The sequence below is a fragment of the Triturus cristatus genome, chromosome 4_2 (assembly GCF_964204655.1).
Source record: "Triturus cristatus chromosome 4_2, aTriCri1.1, whole genome shotgun sequence".
Taxonomy (NCBI): domain Eukaryota; kingdom Metazoa; phylum Chordata; class Amphibia; order Caudata; family Salamandridae; genus Triturus; species Triturus cristatus.
Window position 1 is genome coordinate 675,692,595 of NC_140586.1, and position 26,984 is coordinate 675,719,578.

The 26,984-nt window shown below is 43.4% G+C and overlaps 1 protein-coding gene across 2 annotated transcripts in view; it reads right to left on the reverse strand.

Annotated features, from left to right (window-relative positions):
* FGGY (FGGY carbohydrate kinase domain containing) overlaps nt 1-26,984 on the reverse strand; it is a 2,161,252-nt gene that overhangs the window by 2,025,625 nt on the left and 108,643 nt on the right. The window contains exon 2 of one of the 2 annotated variants that reach the window (XM_085602489.1): nt 23,558-23,664. The exons of the other annotated variant lie outside the window; for it this stretch is intronic. Within the exon in view, the coding sequence (XP_085458615.1) occupies nt 23,558-23,649 (92 nt within the window). The 5' untranslated portion in view covers nt 23,650-23,664. The remainder of the gene's footprint in view (nt 1-23,557; nt 23,665-26,984) is intronic. 2 annotated transcript variants of the gene reach the window in all.

Genomic DNA, 26,984 nt, shown 5'->3' on the forward strand with positions numbered 1-26,984 from the left:
GAATGTTACCAGTTGGTACTATCAGACGAAGCGAGAAACCAAGGACACTTTGAAAGCAGAGACTGGAATATGGCATTAGTGTTCGAGGCGCCATGTTCTTTTCTGTGAACTGGAAAACATATGATGTGTATGAGTTCATGTTTTTTTAATGTTCTATGTGTATTTTAATAAGTGACCCCACCTTGGGTTTAGTCCGACTCTTCTTAGACTTGGAGAGGTGCAGACCGCTCTTGACATCTCCAATTGTGTGGCATCATGCTATACAGGACTCTTTACTTCTACATAGGTTCTGATGCAGACACCTTTCTTGCTACCTTGATTCAACACGGTCAGTGTAAGGTTTAGTAGATGCTGCAAATATTGTCCATGTATGGAGAGAAGGATCGAAACCATTCAACGAGTGATCAAATCCTTTTCCTTATTTTTTGTATCGCCGCTACTGAGATCCATAAATGCTCTTTGCGGTTGAGAACTAATATTGTAAGATGCTTTGGTCTCCCTTTGGTTATTTTATACTATGTTGTTAAGATTGATTAATATTAGTCTGGCTCTGAGTTTGGAACAAATCTTTTGATGTCAAATTACTGAACACGCTATACTTTGAGATTTAAATTGTTGATAACCCCTCTTCCTCTCAGGCTACTACAAAGGTCTATTGACCAGAGTTAAATTGGAAGAAACGGCTCAGAGCATTCTCAACCCTAAATGTGGCAAGTTTTTCTTTTTCGTGACCTCTCCTCAGGTTGGTTCTTTCGCCATTTGCCTATTCTCCTCAGTTCAATGGTATTGTGTTCTTGCAACTTTGTGTGGTATTTGATACTTGTTGGACTTGGCCCTTTTTGCAGGGTCCTCCCTGAACTTTTTGCCTTCCTCCCAGTATTTTTTCTTCCTTGGTGTTGGTGGTTTTAGGACTCTGGGCACTTTATCACTGCTGTCCAGTGTAAAGTGAATGTGCTTTCTATGGTAAAACGTGGTAAGATTGGTCTACACCGGTTTGGCTAATTTAATTTACATTTCAGTCCCTTGTAAAGTGATATCCCAGACACCCAAGGCTAGTAAATTAAATGCTACTGGTGGGCTTGCAGCGCTGATTGCGCCACCCATTAAAGTAGTCTTTCAAACCTGTCTCAGGCCTCTGCCATTGCAGGGCCTGTGCGCGCAGTTTACTACCACTGTGACGTGGCACATAAAGTGAGTGCCACGTCTGAGGCTCCCCTTTTACCACATATCAGCCACCCCTAAGATAGGCCCTAGCTAGTCCTTTGGGCAGGGTGCATTGTAGGTAAAAGGTAGGACATGTGCCTCAACTGTGTGGCATGTCCTGGTAGTGACAAACAGCCATTTTGGTTTCTCACTACTGTGAGGCTGCCCTCTCGTAGGAATGCATTGGGGATTCCCTGATATGTGATTCAGTGGTAATTCCTGATATGAGAGGAGTAGCGTGATCAGGTTTGGTTTGTTTGAAATGGTGGTAATAAATGCTGCATGATGGTGTTCGCAGATTTGTTATCCCTATTTTAGAAATGCCCCTTTCAGAAGTGGGCATTTCTGTGTGCTATGTGTTTTTGTGCCTGCCTGATGTGTATTGCATGTGTGGCTCTGGAGTGACAGGGGCTGGGGAGGTGCAGTGGCTCCAGAGGGGCTGGGTGAGTCAGCGCTAGGCTGCATAGGCCCATCTGCATTTGGACTGGTGGGAGGAGTAGCATCTGGGCCTGAATAGGACAGGGCCTGCCTCACACAATGCTGGCTCCACCCCCTTGTGGTGTGTCTGGGGCCAGAGCCTACACTGAAAAAGGAGGTTGTGTGTGTACTCTAAAGAAATGTGTAAGTGCTCCCAGAACTGGTTTGGACCGGGCACAGAACCCTGGGCCAGTTGGAGGACAAAGACAGTGCATAGTATACGTATTGGGGCTGTGACCCCATGAAAGCGTGCTTTTTGTGATGCCACCAGGAGGAACCGCCATGGGACCCAGCTGCTGCCCCTCTGCTGAGAGGTCCCACATGCTGGCCTGCTTGTTCTCAGCTCTGCCCTTGTGGACTTGGGGGCAAAAGAGTGCTGTCTCCAGGAGAGGGACAGGCTGAACTCACATGGATTATGACCTGGAGTGCAGGCGGAGCGCTTTGGGCTAGATCCTTTTATTAAGCACGCCTTGGGGAGAGCTGAGAAACCTCTTGTGCAGAGGGGCTGGCTCCCGCTGCAGCGGAGCATGGGGAGCGCTTCAGGAGTCCTGTAATGCGAGCCTCTGGCATGGGCTCACATTGCCGCACCCCGAAGCGCGTTGTGGGCATTTGTTTTTCCATTACTCTGCTTAGCCCAAGGAGTGGACTCAGGCTTCAAGTGCGGCGAAAGCAGCCACCAACGCGACCAGGAAGTCAGGCGCCCGTTGCCTGATTGTGCGCGGGGCTTACTTGTAAAGAGTAGCCAACCACGAAGCAGAGAGTAGAGGCCGAGAGGAATTCAGGCATCGTGTGAGCCTGATTGTGGGCGGGGCTCCCATGAGGGAAGGGAGAGCCCCACGTGTTGCCCTGGACGTCTGCGGAGCCGATCGACACTGGAAAGGAGCGGGTGATCGCGGACTCTGAGCCTGGCGAGGGCTCACGACTGGCCCTATTGGGCACACACCAGCATTCGAGCAGCTGTGCTGCAAGGTCACAGGCAGCTGCATCCGTAGCATCTCATGGGAGACTGAGACAGGGCTGCTCGAACCCGCGGGGGAGCGCCAAGGATTCCGATGTACCTAGGATGTGGGTGAGTGTGCTAGAAGCCTCGGCAAGAGGGGGGAGCCGGGAGAGATCCCTGCCCCCAATTGCAACCAAGTCCCTTGCAGCAGCTGCCCATCTGTGTGATCACGGGCAGCTGCCTTCAACGTGGGGCGGGCATTGTGTTTTGGGCATCTCAGGGTAAACCTCAATGGAGGCAACCACTCCTCCCCAAGGAGTAGTCTTCTTAGTCCCCAAGGAGGAAAGAACCTTCCCAAACCTACTCCGCAGTCCAAGTGGTGAGCACAGAGGGCAAGGACTGCCGATTGGGGGCCAGTTGGCACCCAGGAATATTGGGACCTGCTGATTATGTTCAGCGATGGTGCACTGGTACCTGTATGTTATGAAAACGAGTTATGCCTATGGTGGTGGGACCTATTGCAATTAGGTAATGTGTTATTTCATTGCCAGTGATGTAATGACAATATGTGCATACTACTGAGGTTGCTATAATGTACTGTTGTGGGTATATTATGTTTTGCATAATATGTGGTCCTAGGTAATGACAGGCTGTTGATGTCTGTTACCAGTAGTTACTGGTTGGTTTCATCACCTGTGAGTTGTAGATGGTTCTGACAGTGGCCAGATGGGCCCTGTAATGTATATAATTCCCTGTAAAGTAATACCTAGTGCCAGGTGGCACAGTGTATATATGTGAATATGCTCGTATGTGTTTTATGGATAATACAAAGGCAATTTTTATACAACCTTGTGTGGAGTTTCCTTTGTGGTGAGCCTAGGGTGTTGCTGCTGTGTGTGTGTGTTGCTCAAACGCTTTACACAGTGCCTCTGGGATAAGCCTGACTGCTCGTACCAAGGGGGTGAGAAGGGGTTATCTAACTCCCTTGCCCTGACTAGAGTGGTGGTTTCTGCCTGGCTTAGGCGCTTGCCCTAGCCAACCAGAAGTCCCATTTCTAACAAGAATCATACAATGTTTTTACTGTATCGTGACACCAGGCTGCAGTGGTACTCTAAAAAGTGTGTTTCTACTACGATGCTCCCCGCCGGCCATTGGTTGTAGGTGGGTGTAATGTAAACGATTGCGGCATATTCAATAAAAACGATTTAAACCATAAAAAAAGAGTGTGTTTCTGCATAATGTTGCATGGCAGAAGATTTAAAGCAGTGCAGATATAATGGATTACAGAAAGGTAAAACAGTGTCAGATTAAGCTATCTACCAAAAGCTACTGACCATTCTACTCATATAAATGGAATAAAAGGTGTGGGCATGTTATTGCCACAAGTTATTCCTCAATTAAGAGTGGACTGTCTCATCTTAGATTAAGAACACCTCTCCTGACTGTGGTAACAATACTGCCCATGGGCATGTTACCTCTGGATTTACATAGCTTTCTCAATGAAGGCCACAGAGTTTTTAGCTCTTTGATGCTTTTGTTTTAATTTCAGATGCAGACAAAGGGAAGGGCGTTTTTTAGGTTATGGATAAGCACTAAAATGTATGTTGCAAATCACGCCCCCTCTCCCCCCTCCATACCAGTGATGAGAAATATGCACGATTTGCATTTTACAAAATCAATCCGGCAGTGTGCACTCCCCAAGGTCCACAGCTTGACTGAAAGCCAGCAGACATCAGTCAAATGGCAGTGTCCCAAACAATCCCTTGTCTGACCTCTACTTAGATGTTCTTTCCTGTTAAAATAATAATAATTAAGATGTTGGTGGTACACCTACCAAAGTGAACAGCACATTCTCATGTTCTGCATGGAAAGTACTTGAAGTGCTCATTAATATTTTCCTGTTACCCGAAACAGCTTCAAGCAAGTCAATTCAGGCTACAGAGGTTGTTCAAAGGACAACACCAGTAAAATGTGATATGGTCTACTTGTAAAACATTGCCTACTGCCAAACACCGAGCGATCCACAAAGAGAGCTGTGAATTTGCTACAATAGTTTTACTTCTACTTTTAGAGGAATCCTCCGTCTTTCACATTCACAAAGAGCTGCCAGGGGTACTCCCATGCGTAAACACATCCTCAAAAATAACAGATGTACATTCCCTAATATGAAAATATAACTAATAAGAGTATTTGCACTGTTGAGAAACTCCTTCCCCTCCACTCTTGTCAATTTTAGGAGTGTTCCCTCCTTTTCGCCATCTACAAAACTGATTTAGGCGTGTCCTCAACAGGAGTAAATTTATGACCTTTGTATGGTGGAAACTATTTGCATGTGTTTTTGGAATGCTGACAAAAATTGTAGGTTTGTAGTTTTACAACGACTTTTACAAATGTACTTTATTCTGGAATACCCAAAACTGAAATGGGGAGGATATTCACTCGTCCACGAAATTAAACCATACTCGTAAAGGAATGTATGAGGAATGTATGAGCAAAACCATTCACAAATGCAGATTCACGTTTTTGAAATAACATTTAAATTTGCATTGAGGTATGCCAACAGATTTATGCATCGAACCCTTAGCCCTTCGTAGTAATAGAGGAAATGTGTGGTATAAGTATTAATGCCCATTTCTAATATTGTAGCAGTTTAGGGAAATGTGGTAGGAACACGTGTTATTACTGAATTACCTTGAACAAGTTCCACCATCAAAAGACTTGTGGAAACCAAACAAATATCTGCGGGAAAACTTGTAGCAAGTTTGTCGTATTTGAATCCCATTTGTTTGAACAAATCTAGATAATAAAGAGCACTGGTTTCTAGAAGAGCCTATATAGGCATTGATTGTGATTTCTTTTCTTGTATGTCTGCAAATTTAAGTTTTCAAAAGTACACAAAAGCACAACAAAAGATAATTCATAAAGCTGGTGACAAATTAGGATGTGTAAACAGTTAAAACACATATGTATTTCCACCTTACAATCTATAAAGTGAAAGGTAAGGAGAAAAAAAATTAAAAAAGGAAAACAGATGGATCCTGGCTATGCATTCTACTTGTATTTTGAAAATATTGTTCATGGGGGTGGCTAAGAGGACATAACCTGCGGTCCCTCTGCTCCGGCTTTGGTGAGTCAGCTAACTGTCCCGGTGCCTGGACCCAGTTGGAGCTGGGGAGGGGTCCTGAAGGACCTGGGGATCCCTCAGGAGTGGGGGTCCTGATTGTGAGCTTGTGGTTCCCGGCTGAGACGGTCCCGGAGGCGAGGCTTGAGGTGGGCTGCGGCCACATTTAGGGCTACGGCAGCTGAAGAAGGATGGCATAGCCGGGGGGCACCAGCATTGGGGACTGGCCCTTTGGGTAGAAGCCCTGGGGCGTGCCTACACCAGGGGGCTGCCCCTTGTGCCCTCAGACTGGCTGGGGGGATTGCGCTGACAGGAGAGATAGGGTGGCTCGCAGAGATCAGGGAAGGCCTACAGCCCCCTGGAAGCTAAAAGGCTGTGGACGAGATGACCTGCAGCCCCCAACGGAGTAAGGGCCAAAGCGCTAGGCAGAGGCCGGATGACTGGTGAGCACTTGTGGGGAGCTTGGCCACTGGTAGACCTGGGCCGGGAGGAGCAGCCCACGGAGCAGGGGCCTTGCGGACTGCCGTCGGTGTGGGAGGTCGGGCCCGCCTCTACGCCACAGTTGCGGACGAGGCCGAGACGCGGGGAGAACACTACAGACTGAGGATCCTGTCGGGAAGGGGCTGTCCCCCATGGGCCTTCGTGGGAAGGCTTGTTACTGCAGGGGGGTCTGGGAGGCCTGCTTGAGGCTTTGAGATGTGACAGCCCGGTGTGCCTGGCCCTGCCATGAGCGTCGGACTGACCAACTTGGAAGAATTTGTTGCCGGCCCCCACCCCAGATGCTGCCACCACAGAGGGATCAGGCCTCATCTTCCCGTCATGCCAATTAGGCCCCGAGAGACATGAGGAGAGACAGCCAGGGTCCCATAGCTTGCTGAGCCTGTTGGGACGATCTTGTCCCCTCTGGGCCCTCCGGAGAGGGACTCAACACAGAGGGCAGCCTGAGAGGCCCAGCTGGGCCGTGGTGTGGTGGCCTGGATACCTGAGGTGCCTGTCCCTGCCACGGGCAAGGAGCGGTTCTGGCTGGAGGAGACTGGTGCTGCCCCCCTCCATCCTAGTTGATCTGGCTCGAGGAATGCACTGGAAAGTGTCCACAGACACCGGTGAGCGGAGGACTTACGGCCTTCCGGGACTAGAGAAAACAACTAGGGGAGGCCTTTGACTGCTGTGGCCCAGTTGCAGGAGGATCGCCCTGGTGACGGTGTCAGTCTCTTTTCATAAGCCTTTTGGGTGGGAGCTACGATAGCCACCCACGCAGTACACTTGATCCTCGTGGGGGTCACCCAGGTGCTGTCTTTTTCTTGAGCCTCCCTGGGCCCATTGTGGCCCCGTGAATGGTGGTCTTTCCCGACCTCCACTGAACCTCTCGGGCACCAGCATGGCACAGCACTGCAGACTACAGACCTGGAATGGCGACGCTGCGCACCAAAAAGGATCGCTCCCTCAGAGACATGCTTACGAAGCCCCCCACCTCTTTGAGTGCAGAGGGCTCTGGAGCCGCTAGCCGGTTCCTGCCTCTAGGGGACGCCGATTGTGAGGTGCCGGTCAACCATTCCTATCTAGAAGCACAGTTCTCTTCTCTCAGAGTGGACCTGCAAACTGTCAAGAAAGAATTGGTGCAAGAACAGCAAACGGTCCGCAGAGAGGTGTATGAGATTGGGGACAGAGTGGACACTCTCGAAAACCACGAAATGTCCCGGGCGTAAAAATCGAACAGCTACAGTCTTACAGAGCAGCAAATTGACCTCGAGGCGCGCACCTATGACCTTAAAAATAGGTTGACCTGCAACAACATAAGAATCAGGGGGGCGCCCAGGGCTGCGGAGCAAGGTGACATCCGAAGATACGTGACGGACCTCTTCGTCCAGATCCTCGGGGACACACAGGCAGCGGATGTCTATTTAGATAGGGTCTATAGGGTAGGCCCTCCGTGGTCTGCGAATTCTCCACCAACAGACACCTTGACTTGCGTGCATGATTTCTCCCTGAAGGAGTGTATTCCACTCAAAGTTAGAGACACAAACCCGATACAGTTTTGTGGCCATCGGCTGAAACTATTTCAGGATCTCTTCCCTATTATGCTGCAGAAAAGGCTAGAGTTTTGCCTTCTTCCGTGACCAAAACATCTTGTATTCCAGGGGTCAGACCTTACGACTGGTCTTCTCATTGGAGGGGAGACTTCATCAACGCCGCTTAATCACAGCAGCTTGTAACCTTTTGAAGATCGAGGGCTCCGAGGGCTCTTCTACACAGACATCCACAACGGAGGAAAAAAAAACCCACCGACGTTCCTAGTGGAAGAAAAATTAATCCTGGGCTGGGCTCACAAAGTCTACCCCGGCCATTATAGCCCACAAGAGGAGAGCAGTGCTGGAGCAGCTGACTGTGGATCCAGCGACACAGGACAAGTCCTGAAGGGGCAGGATGGTGATTATGTTTCTCACTCTGGGCATTGAAGGCTCGGGCTGGAGAGCCTGCTCTACTGAGACCAGCCAGCCATGGACCCCAACTTTCTCTTTCTCTCAGGACTGTCACTATTACATTTTAGTGTTGACCAGAACAGACCATGCCAGTCCATGCCAGGCACAATCGCCTCCCTTCAGGGCCTCCTACAACACTTAATCTGGGCAGGTAAATGTCTTGCATGCGGAAAGCGTTGACCTGGTGCCCACACAGGGAGGGGAGGGGTTGGGAGCCCCGAGCTTACTTCACTACTACCAGATGGCACAACTCCGTTACCTAGTCAAATGGTCCAGACTGTAGTTGGAGAAACTGTGGTTGTTCATGGACCAAGCAATAGCTGAGACTTCATTGGAGATGGTTCCATTTCTGACCTGACGGCACAGAGCCTCGAGTCTATATATATATATCCTCAAAGGCGGGCTAGATGCTGAGAGTCTGGGACAATCAGGCTACTAAAGGGGTAGTGTCCATCTTCCCCCTCCCCCGTGGCCCCAGTGATAGGTAATCCAGTGTTTACTCTGGGCTTGGGGCCCTCCTTTAGAATCCGGCAGGAGACCGGTTGCCAAGCCATTCAGCACTTTTTTGATGATGAGGGTCCCTTTTCTTTTGATGCTCTGTGGAAGGACTACACCATTCCTGAAGCTGAATGGTTCTGAAACCTACAGGTCAGACAATGAGTTATGCATCCATTCGTTAGAAAGGGGGAACAGAGACCATTGAGGAAGTTTGAAAAATGGCTTCTCACTAAATGCACGGACCAGCAACTCTTTGCATTGTTGCTCCCTTCAAGGGCTGAGCATAGATCCCTCACACAACCCCGCTGGGAATCAGAATTGGGGAGGCAACTAACCAATGAAGAGTGGCAAGATATTTACTATAGAATGCAACACTCAACACACAATAAAAGTGGTGTAGAAATGGCTATGAAAATCACCACTTATTGGTACTTGACTCCCATTAGACTCCATAGGGGTAACCCGGCCCGCAGTGATAAATGCTGGCGACATTGTGGGGCTAAAGGTACTCTTATACACATTCTCTGGGAATGTCCCAAGTTGATCTCATTCTGGGAATCAATGTTAAACGATATTGACACCCACCTTCAGACTCAAATTCCCCAGTTCCCAAGCTACACTATCTTTGGACTCCCTGACACTCTCACGTTTCCACTTACATTGTGTGGACAACATATCAGCATAGCACTGGGGGGCGGCACACCAGACCATACTGGCACTGTGGGGCACGGAAATAACACCGACACACCTGGGGTGGCTTCACTGACTCTGGCATGTTTTGGCCATGGAAACGTTAACCCTTACTCTGGTAACTCAAGATGACGGATACAGAACCCTGTGGCACCATACCTTACTATCCCAGGAATTTAGGGACCTGACATGCCCCCACTATTTGAGACTACTGCGCTTGGTGGCACCCACCCATGTGCAAGATCAAGAAGCCTTAACCAAATGATGCATAGGTTCACTAATTTTCACTCGTGTTCATGTGTAGCTATGGATACCCAGGAAAGAGGGTGGGTGGATTGTGGAGAGGTGGGGAAATTGTTTGCAAAATGTTACGCTTCAGGGCTGAAATACAATTGCTACCAATATCAATGCCCTGCTGAGCTCGTTTTCTGTTAAGTCTATGTGAATTGCTGTTACAATAAGCAATTTTAAACCATAAAAATATTGTTCAGTTAAGGACAAATATTTATGGTAAATAAAATGCCACAAAATACTTAACTTGGTTTTTATATTTTCTATAATTAAGGTTACCATCCTGGAACCCTTATAAGAATCTTTTTTTTTTTTTAATGAGTTATTATTAAGGTTACCATCTTGGAACCACAATAAAAATCTTGTTTATTGCATTTTATTAATAGCATTCAATATAATTGCATTTTTGTAGCATTTCTTTCCCAATTGTTAGGCTCAGAAGTACCTTGGTAGACGGAGAGCATACTACATTGTCCAGGAGAATTTATTTGGAAGGCTGTTATAACTATGTGGGAAGCATTTTGGCATTTTGCATGAGTGTCAACAGTGGTACCCTTATTGTGTCTTCATTTGCAGAAAATAGCAGTGGGATGGAGAAGAATGAGAGAGTGATGGGGCGCTCAAATTATGTTAAAAGACTGGTATAAACTACATATTTCACAATACATTTTGCCCTAAGTACCAATTTTAAAGCATTAGTAGACTCAAGTGCTTCTTCATAAGGAAAGCAACTAAGAAGGACAAAGCATCTGTAAATGCATTTATGCAGCAGAGATAACTAGCCAGAACGTGCATGTTACCTGATAAAGGGTAGGAAGTTATAGGGCAGTTAATAGATGGTTTGCGGATTAATAGATTTTCAAAGCCTGATCCTAAGAGAGCCTTGCATGTCCCTGCTAACATCCTGATATTCAGAAGGTCACAGAAGTTAAGGAATTCATTTGGAGGCATGTGAACCCATAATAAAAGTCACCATTAAGTCAGTCCAACAATCCACAGAACTTACCACTGCTCAATCTACCAACAATACAGTAGCAGCTAGTCCCACACCACAAAATGCTCAGTGAAAGGGTAGAAATGGTTCATGTAGAGATAACTCAATCATTTTGAGAAGTTGTGCAGGTTAGCTAAGCCTGACTCCACCTCTGCCAAGTAACATTAAGGGCAGAAACACACAAAATCTATTGCAGCAGAAGCAGACATTTCCAATAACGATGTGGATTACAAGAACATGCCATTCATGTTGTTTGCATTATAAATTAAACTGCTTACCAAAAGAGACTCTAGCCTCATTGACAAAAGTGCAACCATCCGTGCGTTGTCAAATGCTTAGTTCTCTTCAAGTTCCATCCAAAACCAAGACCCTAAGACCTAAAAGTAAAAATGTACGTATTTGGAAGAACCACTTGACAAACATCAAGAGGGTTTTTTCTTTATCAGTTCATCACAGTCATCATGATTCCACTGTGGACATCTTTGTCCCCGCACAAGGCATTGAAAGACTCATCAGCTACAAGACTGTTAAACAGTAGCACCTTATCTCGTTTCCAATGATCACAAAAAAGTGTAAATTCAACAAGTTGTGAGAAGAATATGAATGCTTCTTCAACAGAATCAGTAAACTACACAAAAAAAGATCACCCTCTATGTAGACAACACAATGCCACACACTTGAGGATAGAATTAAATAAGTGAAGAGAAGTTGAAAAATTAAGGACTTACGAGGTTGGAAAAAGTAGACATTATTGTAATGGTCATGCCCAAGGATTCTCCATCGTAGCAGCGATAAAAATCAAATAGCCTGACGCTACTCGCATCTGCATTGACAATAGACAATGGAACCAGACGATCATTGTTAATCACTTAGTAGAAGAAGTCAATGGATAAAAATGGTGCATGAAAATCCACTTGAATTCCGAAGATCAGCAAATTTGGCTAGTACTGTGTGTAGATCCACAACATTCTCCACACACGTGGAACTCAGAAGACACAAAAGACTGACCATATCCAGCGCAGCAGTATTTGAGAACTGCATTCGTCAGATCCTAACTGGACTTGAAGTAGCCTTAAAGTCAGTCATGGTATCACGGTCAAAGCAATATACATAAAAGAACAGTATTTAAGAAACTAAAAAATTGTGACCTGAACCTACACAAACCAAAGTGCAACTTCTCTAACCTGACATAATATTCTTCAGATATCAGTTCTCAAACTGAAGTGTCAAAGGTAGATGAGAAAGCTGCACCAGCCCTTCAATTTTATGACACAGCAGTCAAGGTGAAGATCTGTTAGAGCTGGGTCTTATTGGAATTAGACTTGCAGCTCTTCCACTCGTCTGTATAATCCTGGACAAACTAATTTCTTTCAGTTGTTTTTTTTTTAAGTGTAGACAACGTCATTAATTGTGAGGCAGTTCCCATGACTGAAAGACAGATGCATTTTCAGAACACAACTTTTGGATTTATATAGCCTTTAGTTTTAGAATCTCGTTTCCTCAAACCAGTTGGCTGTTGAAATATAGATAAGATATAGCTTACAAATTCTATGAAAAAGCTACAGATGAAGGGAAGTTCAGGTTTTACAACCACTCTAGAATGTGTGTGCGTGTACACTCTCCTTCTAAAGGTTTTTCTTTCTAGGGATTTGTGTGTGATGATCATGTATACAAAGAATATATGTATCAGTATGCACCAAACGTTTCCGCTAATTTTACAACCAACAGCGGGCCATTTTGTAGTGTCAGGGTGAATACACAGAGGTAAAACCACCTGAGAGAAAGATACAATACCACACCTTGCAGGTTTATCTCAGGTGCTTTTATCTCCCCAGTCTGAGCTCTACAGTTTGTAAAGAGAGAGACTATGTAGTTTCGTTTTTCACCCTCATCCCAAGTGGTAAAACTCGGATGGGCTTCTTTTTTCCAATGTAAATTGCCTAAACTATTACCTGAAATTTGCACCAGTAAAAATCATGGTTTCAAGCAGTATTTGGACGGATGGAGAATGTAAAATTAGGCACAAACCCCTCGTTTGCGCCTACCTGACATTGTCTGTTCTATTCAGAATCAGTGTGTAATCAATCCTTAAAAAGACCATTGAGGATAATCCTCACCATCGTCACGTTGTGTTGAACCCTATGTGAGCACTGTCCTCACAGCCTGCTTCCCCACAACAATGGATCATAACTGAAAGAAGTGGTCAATTCTAGGATGTGCAGATGAATGCCCAAACAATGCAGAGATTTGCGACGAATACCGTATATGCAAAATTACTAGGTGTATGAGTAGGCTACCTAGGAAGTTTGGAACCTACACATGGAAATTCAATGTGATATTCACATTGACTCCTAGCACGCACCAGGTTTCCTTATTCCCATTGTCATAGAGTCTCTGCAATGCAGAAACGTCATATGTGTAAGGGTAGAGATAATTTCTCAAATGCTTTAATTTTCTTTCCCCTTTTCAAGAAAATATTGCTCCAAGTATTCCCTTCCTAGACGATCCTTGTGAAAATGGGCAATACTGACATAATGTCGCTCACTTTTTGATCCAGTTGCACCTAGTAATTGGGAACATTTTAACACACTACCAAGTGTGACCCAGGTTACGTCTGTGTGACTGTTCACATCAATTACACTGCACTTTTCCTGACACTTCCTCTGAGACTTCCTTGCCTATGCCCACATCTACTCAATTGGACATCACATAAGCCATAGGCTCACACATGACACCGCTGCACATGTGCACTGTAACCAATTCTGTAATCACAAACCATATTTACGTCACGCATCCATGACTTACGACTTTAGAGTTTGGTAATCTAAAAAGGGTACTTTTGTTGACAGTCTATTTATAAAACAGCATATCTGGATAACTAAGAAGGTGATATTTCTTTAGTAGCAAGTTAAACTCTGATATCCTCACGGGTCATGTTTGCGATATATAAAACTTTATAAATAAAATTAATAATCCATTGCCGTACATGAAGTAGGTTAATACGGAATCATTTTTGCACCATCTGGGTTTTGTAAAGATTCCGATTCACCACTGTGATCTTCTGAAAACGTTTGACTTCATTTTCATTTTGCCAGCAGAGAATATTCTTGAGAGTTCAATAAACCGCCTAAGTAATGGCCAAAACTCTTCATAAACAAGCACTGGCATAGCCAATAGGTCTCGCCTTTGGGACCTTATAAGTGTTTAGTTATCCATCAAGTGTTGCATGGCTATACACTTATGAGGTCCCAAAGGCTAGACCTATTGGCTATGCCAATGCTTGTTGTTCAAATGTACTTGAACTGAGGGAGCATTACTTACTGGTGGCATAATGCCATTGAATTTAAAGTTACCTGCATATACAGAGAGCAGGGACCACCTAACATCAGCCTTGTAACACAATACACACAGTCTCAAGGTTTACCCACGACAGCCGTTAATCTTGCCTTGACCCCTTATCATCTGCCCTGGCTGCAGACATCAGTAGGAGCTATATGCTGAGTATAAGAGTCTTTCTCATCTTGCTGACAAATAGCTTTTCCCACTTGTGGCACCAAAAGAATGACTGCTGCTGAGCACAGAGTAACTCTACAAATTGCATGACAAAATAATCCAGTTGTGGAATGCTGGAATGACTAATGATTTGCATTAGTCTGGGTCGGACCCATGATGCTTGGCACTTGGTGGAGCTGGATGTAGTACAGATAGGTCCACACCAAGCTACACATCCATAAAACCATTTTAGCGAGTGAGCATGGCAAACGTAACAAAGAGGATGAGCCGCATTCAGTGAACAAGAAGAGTGCTGGGAGTACAGAAACGCATTTCACAATGATAATTAAGGAATAGAATGTTGACAGGCAAAGTTTCTGATAATTGCTTTGTCACCAAAGATCAACACAATGAGCACAATTTTGACAGAACTGCCAGGAATAACATTAAATGGCTTAGACTGAGGAAAAAAGGAATAAATCATGGTGAAGGGAAATAGTAATCCCAGTGCCGCCACTTTACTTGAGCCATAGGTGTGCTCAAACTCAGGAAATACTCAACACTCACCGCTATCAAGCCCGAGTTCCGCACATCAGAAGGAATCCTCCTGGAACTAATTGCGCGGGATTAAGATTGTGATTGACAAGAGAAGCTAAGCATTCTGGGAGTTGAAGGCAAAGTGAGTAACGTATGTAAGATTCGGTAACAAGCAAGCCTTGTAGGACAATTTAGTATAGTGTCAAGCAAAGTTAATGACGCATTGTTTTTGTATTGTGAAAACTGAATGAGAACTTGAAATAATTGACTCAAACATCCACTTTTACATTTACTTCAACACATAGGAGTTTTCTGTAAAGCACTTTAATTTGTTAGCAAACTCTTGGAACTTGTTTGCTGCAGTTACACCATTTGATGTCTCTCTCGTTAAATAATCTTTATGTCAGCTGAGGTTGAAATGCAGCCTCTTTGCTTTTAACCCGTTAACTCATTGGATTTGTGAGCCTGAAGTGTGAGGACAGGAGGAGGCAGCAGGGGGAGGGGAGAGAGGAGGGGGCCTGCGCCTGCTTCCCTTGCGGGAGCGTGCAGGAACCATCTGTTAATTGAAAACAGATGGTTTCAAAGCTCGCTCCCGCAAGGGAAACGCCAAACGTCCACGCGTTGCCATTGAAAGTAATGCAACGCGTGCACGTTTTTGGGCCAAAAACTGAATAGATTGCTAAAAGTCTCCTCCTAAACGGCGCATACGCGCTGCGTAGGCGAGACCTAAAAATGGCTGTACATGTCATTTTCTCACAACTCTTCATCAGGAAAAACAGCTGTTGTACCGTTTCTAATGAATTAGGGACCTAAATATCTTTTCCAAAATATAGTTTTGCTGTGAGTAGAACTTATAAAAGGATCCTTATTATTTGTAGTTCCCATGTACTTGTATGATGTAGGGGAAAGTCAATGCACGCAAAATGCCCTAAACCAGGAGTGAAATTTGGCATGCTATAGTTGGTAATACTGGGTGCATTAGAACAGCCATTCCCTTTTGGCTGGTATTCACGGAGTACATCTAAATAATGTTCTCTTTATTTCTTACTTTTTCAATGAAAGGGTGCCTGATCATTGTTTTTGCTGTCTGTTTATTGTTGCTTTACTGTGGGCTACTTGACTGTTCGTTTGTTGTTGTTTTTATTACATCTGGACAACAGACCACTTTAGCAGTATCAGCAGCCTCATATTTCCCTAAACATCCATCACAAAAAAGCACACATATATGCATTCACGCATTGGCTTCCTGTCAGCCCACTTCTTCCACTGGTCTTTTCAAATGTCATTCATATTTTGCTTCTGTCGCCACAGCATGGAGCGATGGGTCCATGCATTTCAACTTATCCGTTTGCTGTTTTACACTATGAATAATTGAATTTTTCCTGATCACATGGGCAGCACACGTAAAAGGCGGTTCCTTCGGCCTTACGGCTCGTGTGTCTGGGCTACTGAACCACTCCTTTATTTTAGGTTTCGTCTACAGGCAGTTTTAAGCTGTGTGTTGTTGAAGGGCTATTGTGTAATATACCAATGCTTAAGAGTTGGTTTTGAGTCTGCCTTTTGCTTACCGTTATTTGGATTTCTTGTCACTCTCATGTGCTTTCTTCTTATTTTAAGGCTTTACTTTCTCTTCTTGTGTTTGTCCCTACTCTGGAGCATAGCTTCTTTGCCATCCTTTTGAATGGGTGAGTTGCATCCTTCCACAGCCCAATATCAGGAAAATACCTTTTTCCTTTTTAGAACTCAGAGAGTGAGTGTTTTCTGGCACTTCCTCCCATCATATTCCCGCTCCCCATTCTACTCGGCTTTTTTGTTGTCTTTTTTTTTATTTTTTTTACCTTCACTTGTCTCACCTCCCATACATGCCACCATTGATAGTGACGCTCTTTTGCATTTCCTTGCAGCTCTTAAACCACCGCCTGCCTTATTGTTGTTTCTCTTTCTCTCGCCATTGTGTTCTTTTCTGTCTTCCTTGGTACATATGTGGTGGTACAATAAGCCTTAGTGAAACCTTAGGTCTGTCAAGCTCATGAAGGCATAGCCAGTTCTTTGTGGGAGTGGAAAGTGTGTCAATTGCAGAAAGGTGCACGCCCACTAATTAATGGGATGATATGTTGTGCTGAAAGGCAGACCTGTTGACATTGAATGATGTTGTTGAAGGTATGCCTGTATTTTCAAATTGTCCTTCTACATCATCACCATATTAGGTCCGAGGTTGCTGCAGCATTAGCGAGGTTCTGAAAGATTGAAATCAGAACCTAACCTTGAATTAGGTTCTTGAAGTAAAGTTTGACTGTTACCTGGGGGGAGTGTAATTTCGTATAGTGAAATAACGTGGAATTATAAAGGGATTGCGCGAGATTGCACAGAATTAAATGAGAAGAGTAATTCTGCGTTTGTCATTATTACTTGGCGCAAAAATGCCCCCTCGCATCCAAAATGAGTGCAAGGGTGCATTTTGCACTGAGAAATAGCACTAAATGCAATACACTGCAAATAGCAAGCATGGGCAGCTGCTTGTGGGATACAATTTCCCCCCAACTTAATCCCGACATTTAGCGTCATTCTTTAAGTGCCACATGCATTCTTCTATCCAAAATGGTCGAATACAGGGATAGATGCAGCTGATCAGAAAGAGTGAGCAGCCCCTCAGGCTCACTTAATGTGTTCTCATGGTAGGATTTATTTCCCTCCAAATTACGCAAGGAGTAATAATGGGATAAATTATTGGTAATTCACCATTAAAGAGTAATGTGGAATCATCGAAATTACTCAGATTACTTCAGCACAATTGAAATTCCACCCATGCCTAATGTTACCTACTATGGTGTTACAGCATGGCAAAGCTTTCTAGCATTCAAAAAACGAACAAACCTAGGGTTAATGCAGAATTCTCTTTCTGCCTCCAAAGAAGCGGTCTGTTTATAGGAAGAATGGTTCTCAGTTTTACAAAGTAATTTTGTTTGTCATTTTCCTGACAATCTTTACTTAACGAATAACGTCCTAACAGAATCCACGGTAGGAATTTTTAGATACCCAGAAAGCTGCCATGTTAGGGATGTCTCAAATGTTCAGTTCCATTGAAATGTCCAACATTCATTATATATAAACAAGTTACTAACTGTGCCTACTAATCAGTCAGAAAGTTTGTTTCCTGTAATTTGGGGTATGAAGATTCTACAAGTTTACGGATGCTCTGATTCACAGTTACAGCTTTCAGAAACTCCATGCTACATGTGACCAAGATATTTCCTTCAGTTATATGAGATAGACCAGAATCTGTAAAATACACAATGTTGTCAAAACCTTGGAAATCATTGCAGTATTACACATTTTATTATCCCACAACAAATACACTTTTCTATTTAGTGACACATGGATCCTCGACATTTGGGATTGCCTGGCTTATTCATTTCTCCTCAAACATATTTACACATTTTGAACCTCTTGCAATTCTCTTATGCCAATTGTATCAACAAATCTGTCAACTACTCAAACATTACTACAGAGCTGAGATCTCCAGATTACAAATACTTAGCCCACTCCCTTCCAGAATGTATTAGGTTGATTCTAAACATTCCACAATAGAGAGAACTAAATGTCCTTGGTGTTGGGATATAATGTGTAGAGTATGGGTCCTGGCACTCCTTGTAGGACAGGAAAGCAATTATAGTGATGAACGTGAACGTGAATTGGCTGCACATTCCTTGCTCTTCCCTATCAAACCTTTTTACTTCAGAAGGCAGATATTGATGTGGCTTTGTGACTTGCACTGCAACCCAAATAGGGATTTTAGATAGTGGGTTTGGTGTGGCACTTTTTGCCCCTTTATTTTAAACTCAGTTTTATATTAATCAAGAAATAATAAAGCAAGGTTGATATGTAATGCTATGTTATCTGATATTTCTAGAGCACACTACTGCGAAAAGTATTAGTGCTTACATTGCCCTGAGTGATTACTGGTAGAACTGCATGCAAGTTTGCGAAGGTGTATGGTGGTAGTATTTCTTTTGTAGAAAGAGTCGATTGAGGTGCCTGAGGTCCTGACACATGGCCATATCATGCTGTGGTGAACATATTACTGACAGCAAGTGTGCTAATGTCAGAAAGGTCTGTCAGATGGAATTGAGCATCATTCGTGCAGCATTAGTTCTATATACCAGATTGATGAATTATAGCATCCTGGGTATGACACCAAATTGTTTCCATCACATGTGTTAATGTGCAGCTTTGAGATAACTTTGTAGTTTGGGGGGAAATCCACTGAATGTCCTTGTTTGTGTAAGAGCATGGTTGTTTGGTGTGGCTTATGATGTACAAATTTGCTGTGCTTGAAGTTGGGTCACATTAGGTTGTGCTATCAGAAAACTTAAAAACATTAATCAAAAGTCCAGTAGCAGATTCTTTTTGGAAACTGTGTTAATGTCTTTCCAGCTATTGTATTTTTTTTTTTAAGTTTGAGTTTATTGAAAGAGAAAAAAGGGGGGGAGGGAAGGGGACATATTCAGCATGGTAAGCATACATAGAATAAGCAAATCAATTGAAGCATTCAATAAGAGCAAATATGACAAGCATGAAGGATACATGAACAAAACCCAAGTGTAATAATGAAAAAATATCATATAATACAGTAGAACATAATATCATAGCAAAAGGGAGCAATAAAACAAGAAAATCAAGGTGGCTTACGCACCTCGAGTGTTTCAGGGTTTGGAGAAGCGTGTACTGGAGCAGAGGAGGAGAGATAGGATACCAAAGGGAGCCAAATCAGGTCGCGTTTGACTGCTAGGGAAATGGGAGATACATAATTAGTATCTAGGCGATGATGGAAGCAAACTGCATTCCACCAAGAGTGATAGGAGATATTTGCAGCCTGTTTCCAATTGGAAGTAATTGTATGGAAAGCCACAGCAATTAAAAGGTCAAGTAATAGATAATGGGTAGGTGATTGTGGAAGTTCTGGTGACAGGGAACCTAGAAAAACTTGCACAGGGGAGAAGGGAATCTGAAAATGAAATATTTTTTGTATTTGCGTCCAGACCAGGTGCCAGAACGTGCAGATAGAAGGACATTCAAACAACATGTGTTTAAGATCTGCATCGGAACAGGGACAGGACCAGCAAATAGAGGATGCATCAAGTGAAAAACGGGATAAAGTGTGTGGAGTACATAAAGTTCTGGTATAAATAAAATATAAGGTTTGGGTAGTATTAGCGGCTCTAGAGGTTTTATGAAGCTTAGCCCATATTTTGTCCCAAAAAGGTAATGGCCAATCCTGAGAGAGATCTAATTCCCATGCAATCTCGATTTTAGATTTTATTCTATTGATGGAGTATCGAAAAGAATTATAAATAGCAGAGGCTGAAGGAGATAGTTCAAATAATGAAAGGGTAGCTTTGCGATCCAGAGGAATAACTGCAGATGGGGCTAAGGAACGGAGATATGAGATCAGAACTGGGAGAAGGGCATTGTATTGTGATCGAGCAGAGGAGGGCAATGAGAAAGAGGATTTAAGTTCTTGAAATGAGAGAGGGATACCCTGGGAAATTAGTTGAGATATCCAACACAAACCCTTAGAGTACCACGTCTTCCAAAATATAGTGCGATTGCGTATTTTGAAGAGAGAGTTATGCCATATCGGTTGTTCGTTAAGGGAAAGGAGGGACGGATAAGATGATGATATATAAGGAAGAAGGAGAGTACGGGAGTAAGAAATAACAGGTGTGCGAAAGCGGACCAAAGGAGACGTGAAGGATAAGAACTCGGGAAAGGTAAAAGGGGAAAGAAAGGAAAGTTCCATACTTAACCAGACGGGTGGATAATGCGGAAGGTCAGAAGAGAACCAACGGATCGATTGTTTCAATGAAAAAGCTCGATGATACTCTCTGTAATCCGGAAAACGCACACCAGACTGGGTCTTATCCTTGCGCAGTGAAGCCAAAGCTATCCGAGAGCGTTTACCATTCCATAAGAATTTCAGCAATAAGGAATCAATCCGTCTAAAGAAGGAAGCTGGAATATGTATTGGGAGCATGGAAGTGGTATATAGAAGAAGAGGCGATAACATCATTTTTATAGAATTGAGCCGACCCCACCAGGATAGAAAGAGCGGGTTCCAGCGTTGGATAGCCATGTCCATTTTCTTAAAGATATATTCAAAGTTGAATTTGATCGTATCAGATAAGAGAGGGGCGAACCAAACCCCCAAGTACTTAATCTTAGAAGGCTGCCATGAGAAGCCCGTTTGGGAAAAAAGATGCTTTTGACAAATAAGGTTTAGAGGTAGAATCTCGCACTTATCAGCATTGAGGCGATAGCCAGAGACCGCGGAGAAGGAAGACACCTGTTGGAGAAAGGAGGGAATAGAGGAAATAGGATCAGAGCAGTAGAAAAGAATATCATCAGCATAGACCGATAGTTTAACCTGACGTGAACCAAATTTAAAACCAGAGATACTGCTGTCTAGACGAATTTTGGTAAGAAAGGGTTCCAGGGCTAAAACAAAAAGTAGGGGGGATAAAGGACAGCCTTGTCGTACTCCCCTGTGTAATGAGAAGTAATCCGAGGTCATTCCATTAACAAAAATGGAAGCCTGAGGATTAGAATAGAGTAAAGAAATAATAGAGATAAATTTGGAAGAAAAGCCGATCCAACGCAAGGCCTGAAACATAAAGTCCCATCCAATCCTGTCAAAGGCTTTTTCCGCGTCTAAAGAAATAGCCGCGAAAGGAAGTGACAGAGAGGAAGCCTTGCTAAGAATATTAAGGAAAACACGGGAGTTGTCAGATGAGAGGCGGCCTTTGACAAAACCTGATTGCTCAGGACCAATGAGGTCGGGTAAAAGGGGATCCATACGTAGTGCCAAAAGTTTTGCCAGAATTTTGTAATCTGTATTGACCAGGGAAATTGGTCTATAATTTTTGCATAACGAGTGGTCCTTGTCTTCTTTGGGAATTAGACAGATTAAAGCCTGTTGGAAAGTACCGCTGGAAGAACCCGCTGTAAGGAAGGTTTGGAATAAGAGTAATAGTTTAGGGAGAAGTAAAGAGGCGAAATGGCTGTAAAATTCAGTAGTGAAACCATCAGGACCCGGAGATTTACCGTGCCGCAATTTAGAAACGGCAAGAGAGATTTCAGAAAGCGTAATGTCTCGTTCTAAGGCAGAGAAATCAACATGAGAGGCCGGGGGAGAGGGAAGTGAATGAAAATATGAAAGAAGATCCGTATTTCCCGGGATGTGTTCGGGGGTATAAAGATTGTCATAAAATTTAACAAACTCAGAGAGGATGTCTTTATCCTTAAAGCAAGAGGTCCCCGTAGAAGTCTTAATGGACTCAATCTTTGAACGCTCCTTCCTTATCTTTAAGTAATTGGCCAAAAGTTTCCCCATTTTGTTTTTACCTCCATAGTATCTGGAATTATATTTTAACAAAAGGTTAGAGGCAGCATCAGTTGTAAACCTATTGAAGGAGAATTTCGCATCAATAAGTTTTTTAAGAGAGGTCTCAGACTGAGAAGCATGGTAGTCAAGCTCCAAAGATTTAATATTGGCTAAGATGTGATTGGACTTGATTTCTTGAAGTTTCTTTCGTCGGGCTACAAAGTTAATAATAAAACCCCTAGAGGCCGCTTTAAAAGAATCCCAAATAGTAACAAAAGAGGAATCAGGAGTATGATTGAGAAGGAAAAATTCATTGGCAAAGGCAGTGAATTCAGAACAAAAAGTAGGTTCCAAAAGCAAAGCATTGTTGAAACGCCATCTGCCAGAGTGGGGCGAAAAAGGGAGTAAGTCAAGGTCTACATGAATTGGGGCATGGTCCGAGATTAGGATAGAACCGATATCAGAACGTATAGCGTGCTGGGATAAGGACTTACTAAGAAAAATATGGTCAATGCGGGACTGCGAATGATGTGGAGGAGAGTAAAAACTATATTCTCTAAGATCAGGATTACACAGTCTCCAAATATCCACCAAAGCATTATTTTGAAAAGTGTTAACAAATTGAGAGTGCATCTTAGAGGGGACAAATTTAACATTGGAGTGGCGGTCAAGAAAGGGGTCAACAACTTGATTACAATCTCCCCCGAGAAGTATATAGTCCTCAGAAAGGGAGGACAGCTTAGTTGAGATAGAGGGCCAAAATGTTCTATCAATTCCAGTTGGGGCATACACATTAAAAAGGGTGATAGGAATATTATCTATAAGCAGTGTAACAATAACCCATCGACCATCAACATCGTATTCATGAGAAATTGAAGAAACATTCAACTTTTTATGTAATAAAATCACAACACCATTTTTCTTAGAAACTGTGGGGGAGCAAAAAACATGACCCACCCAACAACGCTTGAGTTTCAAAGCCTCCGATTCAGAGAGATGTGACTCCTGAAGGAGGGCAACATCAGATTTAAGTCTTGCTAAATGGGATAAAACCCTTTGCCTTTTAATGGGATTGTTTAAACCCTTAACATTCCATGATGTAACCCGGAATGGAAAAGCAAAGAGAGACAGCTAACAGCAACATGCTTGTTATTGCATAAAACCTAACTTGAAAAAACTGAGAAAGTTTAAACGAAGTGATGAAGGGGAGAGGACGAAAGGAGAAAAAGCGAAAAGGAAAAAAGGGAAGGGAGAGAAAAGAAAAAATCATTGTGAGAGTGGTACTGAGTTCAAGAAAAAGAAGGAACAAGGAGGGGTAGAAGGAGGAAAGGGAAAGCGAAAAAAGAGAGGAAAGAGAAAAAGGTAAGAGATCAGTTGTAGGAAAAAGGACAGAGACAAAAACCAACAAAAAGACAGTACACGTTCGAAACGAACGACTGAAAAACATACTTACGGAACGAAAAACTCAAGAACGAGGATGGGGCGATGGCACCGGGAGACAGCGACGACAATCTCCAAAACAGACAAACAGACCTCAAATACCATGACTTCAAAAACGCACTGTATAAAAACAACAAGGGATATCAGGATAGGAGGAAGGAGATGTCTGTAAAAAAAAAAAAAAAAAAAAAAAACACAAAAGAGATATGCAATTAAAGGGAAAGACGTGTCACAGGGAAATAAGAGAACACAAACTACAATTAAACTATACTACACTACCCAACACTACAGAGGGGATACATGAGAGTGAAACGGCTGACGGAAGAGGAGACAATCAGGGAACTACAACATAAGCGTTAGTGGAGAGACAACAGAAACATAATACAACAGGTTTCAGTAAGGAGAAGCAGGACTTGTCAACCAGGTCTGGATACATCCATGACATCTGGACCATGTCGTTGGAGAAACGCCTGTAAGTCCGCAGGGTCTTCATACGTAGTTGTTTTGTCCTTATAGGTGACCTTGAAGAGACACGGATGTAGTAGTCCATATCTGGAATTTAGGGCTCGTAATTGAGGCCGCATGTCCAAAAACTTCTTCCTACGATCTGCAGTAGCCTTGGAGACATCTTGTGAGAGATAGAGGCGATGACCTTCCCACATAATTTGCTTCTTGAGTTTGGCGGCTGAAAGGACCTGTAAGAGGTCGGTAAATTGTAGGAACAACATGATGACACCTCTGGGTTTACTAGCGACCTTCGGGCCTAGGCGATGAGCTCTTTGAATATTAACAGAGGTTAAGGTCGGAGCATCTAAGATCTTGGCCAGAAAGGATTGGAAAAAGACGGTAGGGTTTGACCCTTCTGTAAGTTCTGGAAGACCATATAGGCGTAGGTTATTCCTACGATTCCTGTTTTCCAAATCCTCCGTCTGGCGTTTAAGTAGAAGTATCTCCTTCTCCATTGACGGAATGTGGGAACAAGAGGCTTGCAAAGAGTCTGTATAGGTTTCTAAGGTCTGAACACGTGACTCCAAAGATGACCATTTTTCTTGCATGGCTTGCATGTTCTTTGTGGTAGCCTCCATAAAGGGTTTGAAAGCTCGGAGCTCTTCCAAAATAAGATCCATGGAAGCGGATGAGGAGTTACTCTCTGGGGATGGTGGGTCCTTCTTCAAGCGCTTAGAGGAAGCTAGAGAGGATGACAGCTTTCCCTTGTTGCGCGCCTTTGGAATGGCTCCTCGTGTTGGATCTGTTTTTGGTGTCGTGACATCCACCATGTCTCGAGGAGGAGAATCTGAGTCGGAGTCCACAGGTAATTGAGAAGTAGTAGCCAGCTTTAAATTGCGGAGTTTCCCCATGAAAATTTGTGTAGAATCGACGATTATTGTCTCGGGGAGCGGCAAACGGAATTTCTGGAGATACAGGAAACGTCCGCAGAGCAATCCTGTGTTTAGTCACAAATCAAGAAGCCTGTGAACGTAAGTTATCGTGCCGTTTCCGGGAACTTACTTTGACGCAGCTGCTCTCAATGGGTATTGATCACGATCTCTCAACAGTGGACTGAAATAGTAACACGGGTAACAAATACAAATGTCATCTTCTGCAAGGCCAACTACATTCATAGTAACATTCCTTCAGGTAGCGTTGAAAGTCAAGAAGTGCGCACCATATATCCAGAAAAAAAAAAAAAAAAAAATTCCTTCAGTCTACTCACACCGTCTGTTGCTGCTTCTTCTCCCCTTTGCGGTATTCACAGAGTAAACTACGAATCATTTAAGATTGGGAGGTAGACTGAGAATTGCGAGAGGTCCATGAGGTTAATTGTTTCAAAATACTAGTACTAATTAAGGAGTAGATGCATTTGGATATAAAAGACGCACTACAAAAATGAGGAGCGATATGTTAAATAGAGATTAATGAAGTAAATAGCGCGCCAAAGTGATAAGCTCATTTAATATACTCCTTATTATATAGGTAGAATATATGAAGCAAAATAGTCTGCTGTGGTAGCCTCACAGCGGCAATAAAGCGCACCTTCCCGGCAAAAGGAACAAAGTGAAATAATCCACAGAGATCAAGAGGTTCCTTATTATTAAAATAATGTCTTTACATGATGAGGCAGTTGGACACTAGATGGCAGCATATAGCCATTGAGCAGAGAAAAAACGGTCCGAAGTTATGTTCCTGAAGGCTTGTATAAACAAAAAAGCTACACGGGGAAAACAATGACAGTCTTATGAGGAGAACTTGAAGCATATCATTGTGGCAGCGAGCGGGAGATCCAGTCAGCTAATAAATATGCCTGCGGTATGTGGAAAGCTTCTTAAATACGAAGCGCGGCAAAATTCCTCACAGCGCGCAGTTTGAAATGGCGGCCGTTACTGACGGAGCCGCTCCGATAGACGAAAGGGGAAAGCGGCACTTACACTGTGTGTCCGTTGTCAGTAAACACCTCATTTAGTGCAGCACCCCTTTCGCCAGATGAGACGCGTAGCCATAGGTCTGTGTAGGCGGCCAGCGCCGCGTCAGGTCCGTCGTTCTCTCCCGTAACCAGGGAGAGCTAGGGAGCGCCGGCCATCTTCTGCGGGCGCAAGCCACGCCCCCCTTTCCAGCTATTGTATGATAATGCACAGAAGTCCCATATACCATAACTCAATGTTAAAGTTAATCATCAGTGTGGCAATTTCTAAAAATACAGCTCCACTTGTTTGTCACGAACTCATGGGAAGATGTCTAATGTCGCTCTATAAATGTGTCATTCAATATTACCCAACTCTAAAGAATATGAACAGCTCTTCTCTGGACTGAGATTCATTACAAAAAAGCATAATATTTTCAAAAATTTTCCTTTTCTTACTGTTTATTTTCGACATTGCTTTCATTAGAATATTATCAACAAACATGAATACATATTGAACTACAATCTTGCAATAAAGCTTCATGATTTTGAGGGCTTTTTCTCAGAATGATATATTTCAATAGCTTTCATCTGTTTCATCCACGATTATTATGCTTCCTTGGGTCTTGTTTATCTAGTTCTTTTTAAAGGGCAGCTCTACGTTTTGATCATCTCTTGATTTAGTTTCTGCATTTTTGAAGTTTCCACCAGGGTGGTTAGTCAACAACATTCTCATGTTAGCTTCTCTTACTTGTTGTTTCTCCTTCCTCACCATTCAACGTCATCAATAAAATAGTTTACAAAATATCTCATGGTGGTGACTGCGATCCATTCTCAACAGACACAAACATTCCTCCATTTGTTTCGTGGGTCTTAAACTTCATCCTTGGACACTATGTTCCACTGCATGGATGGGAGACAGAAAGTGATGGGATAGGTAGCCAATCCTTCTAGTTGTTGTGGGTGAGATGGATGTAATACTACTCTTCCTGCAATGCACAACTGTTAGAAATGTATAAGTGTATGTAATTCTGTAAATGTC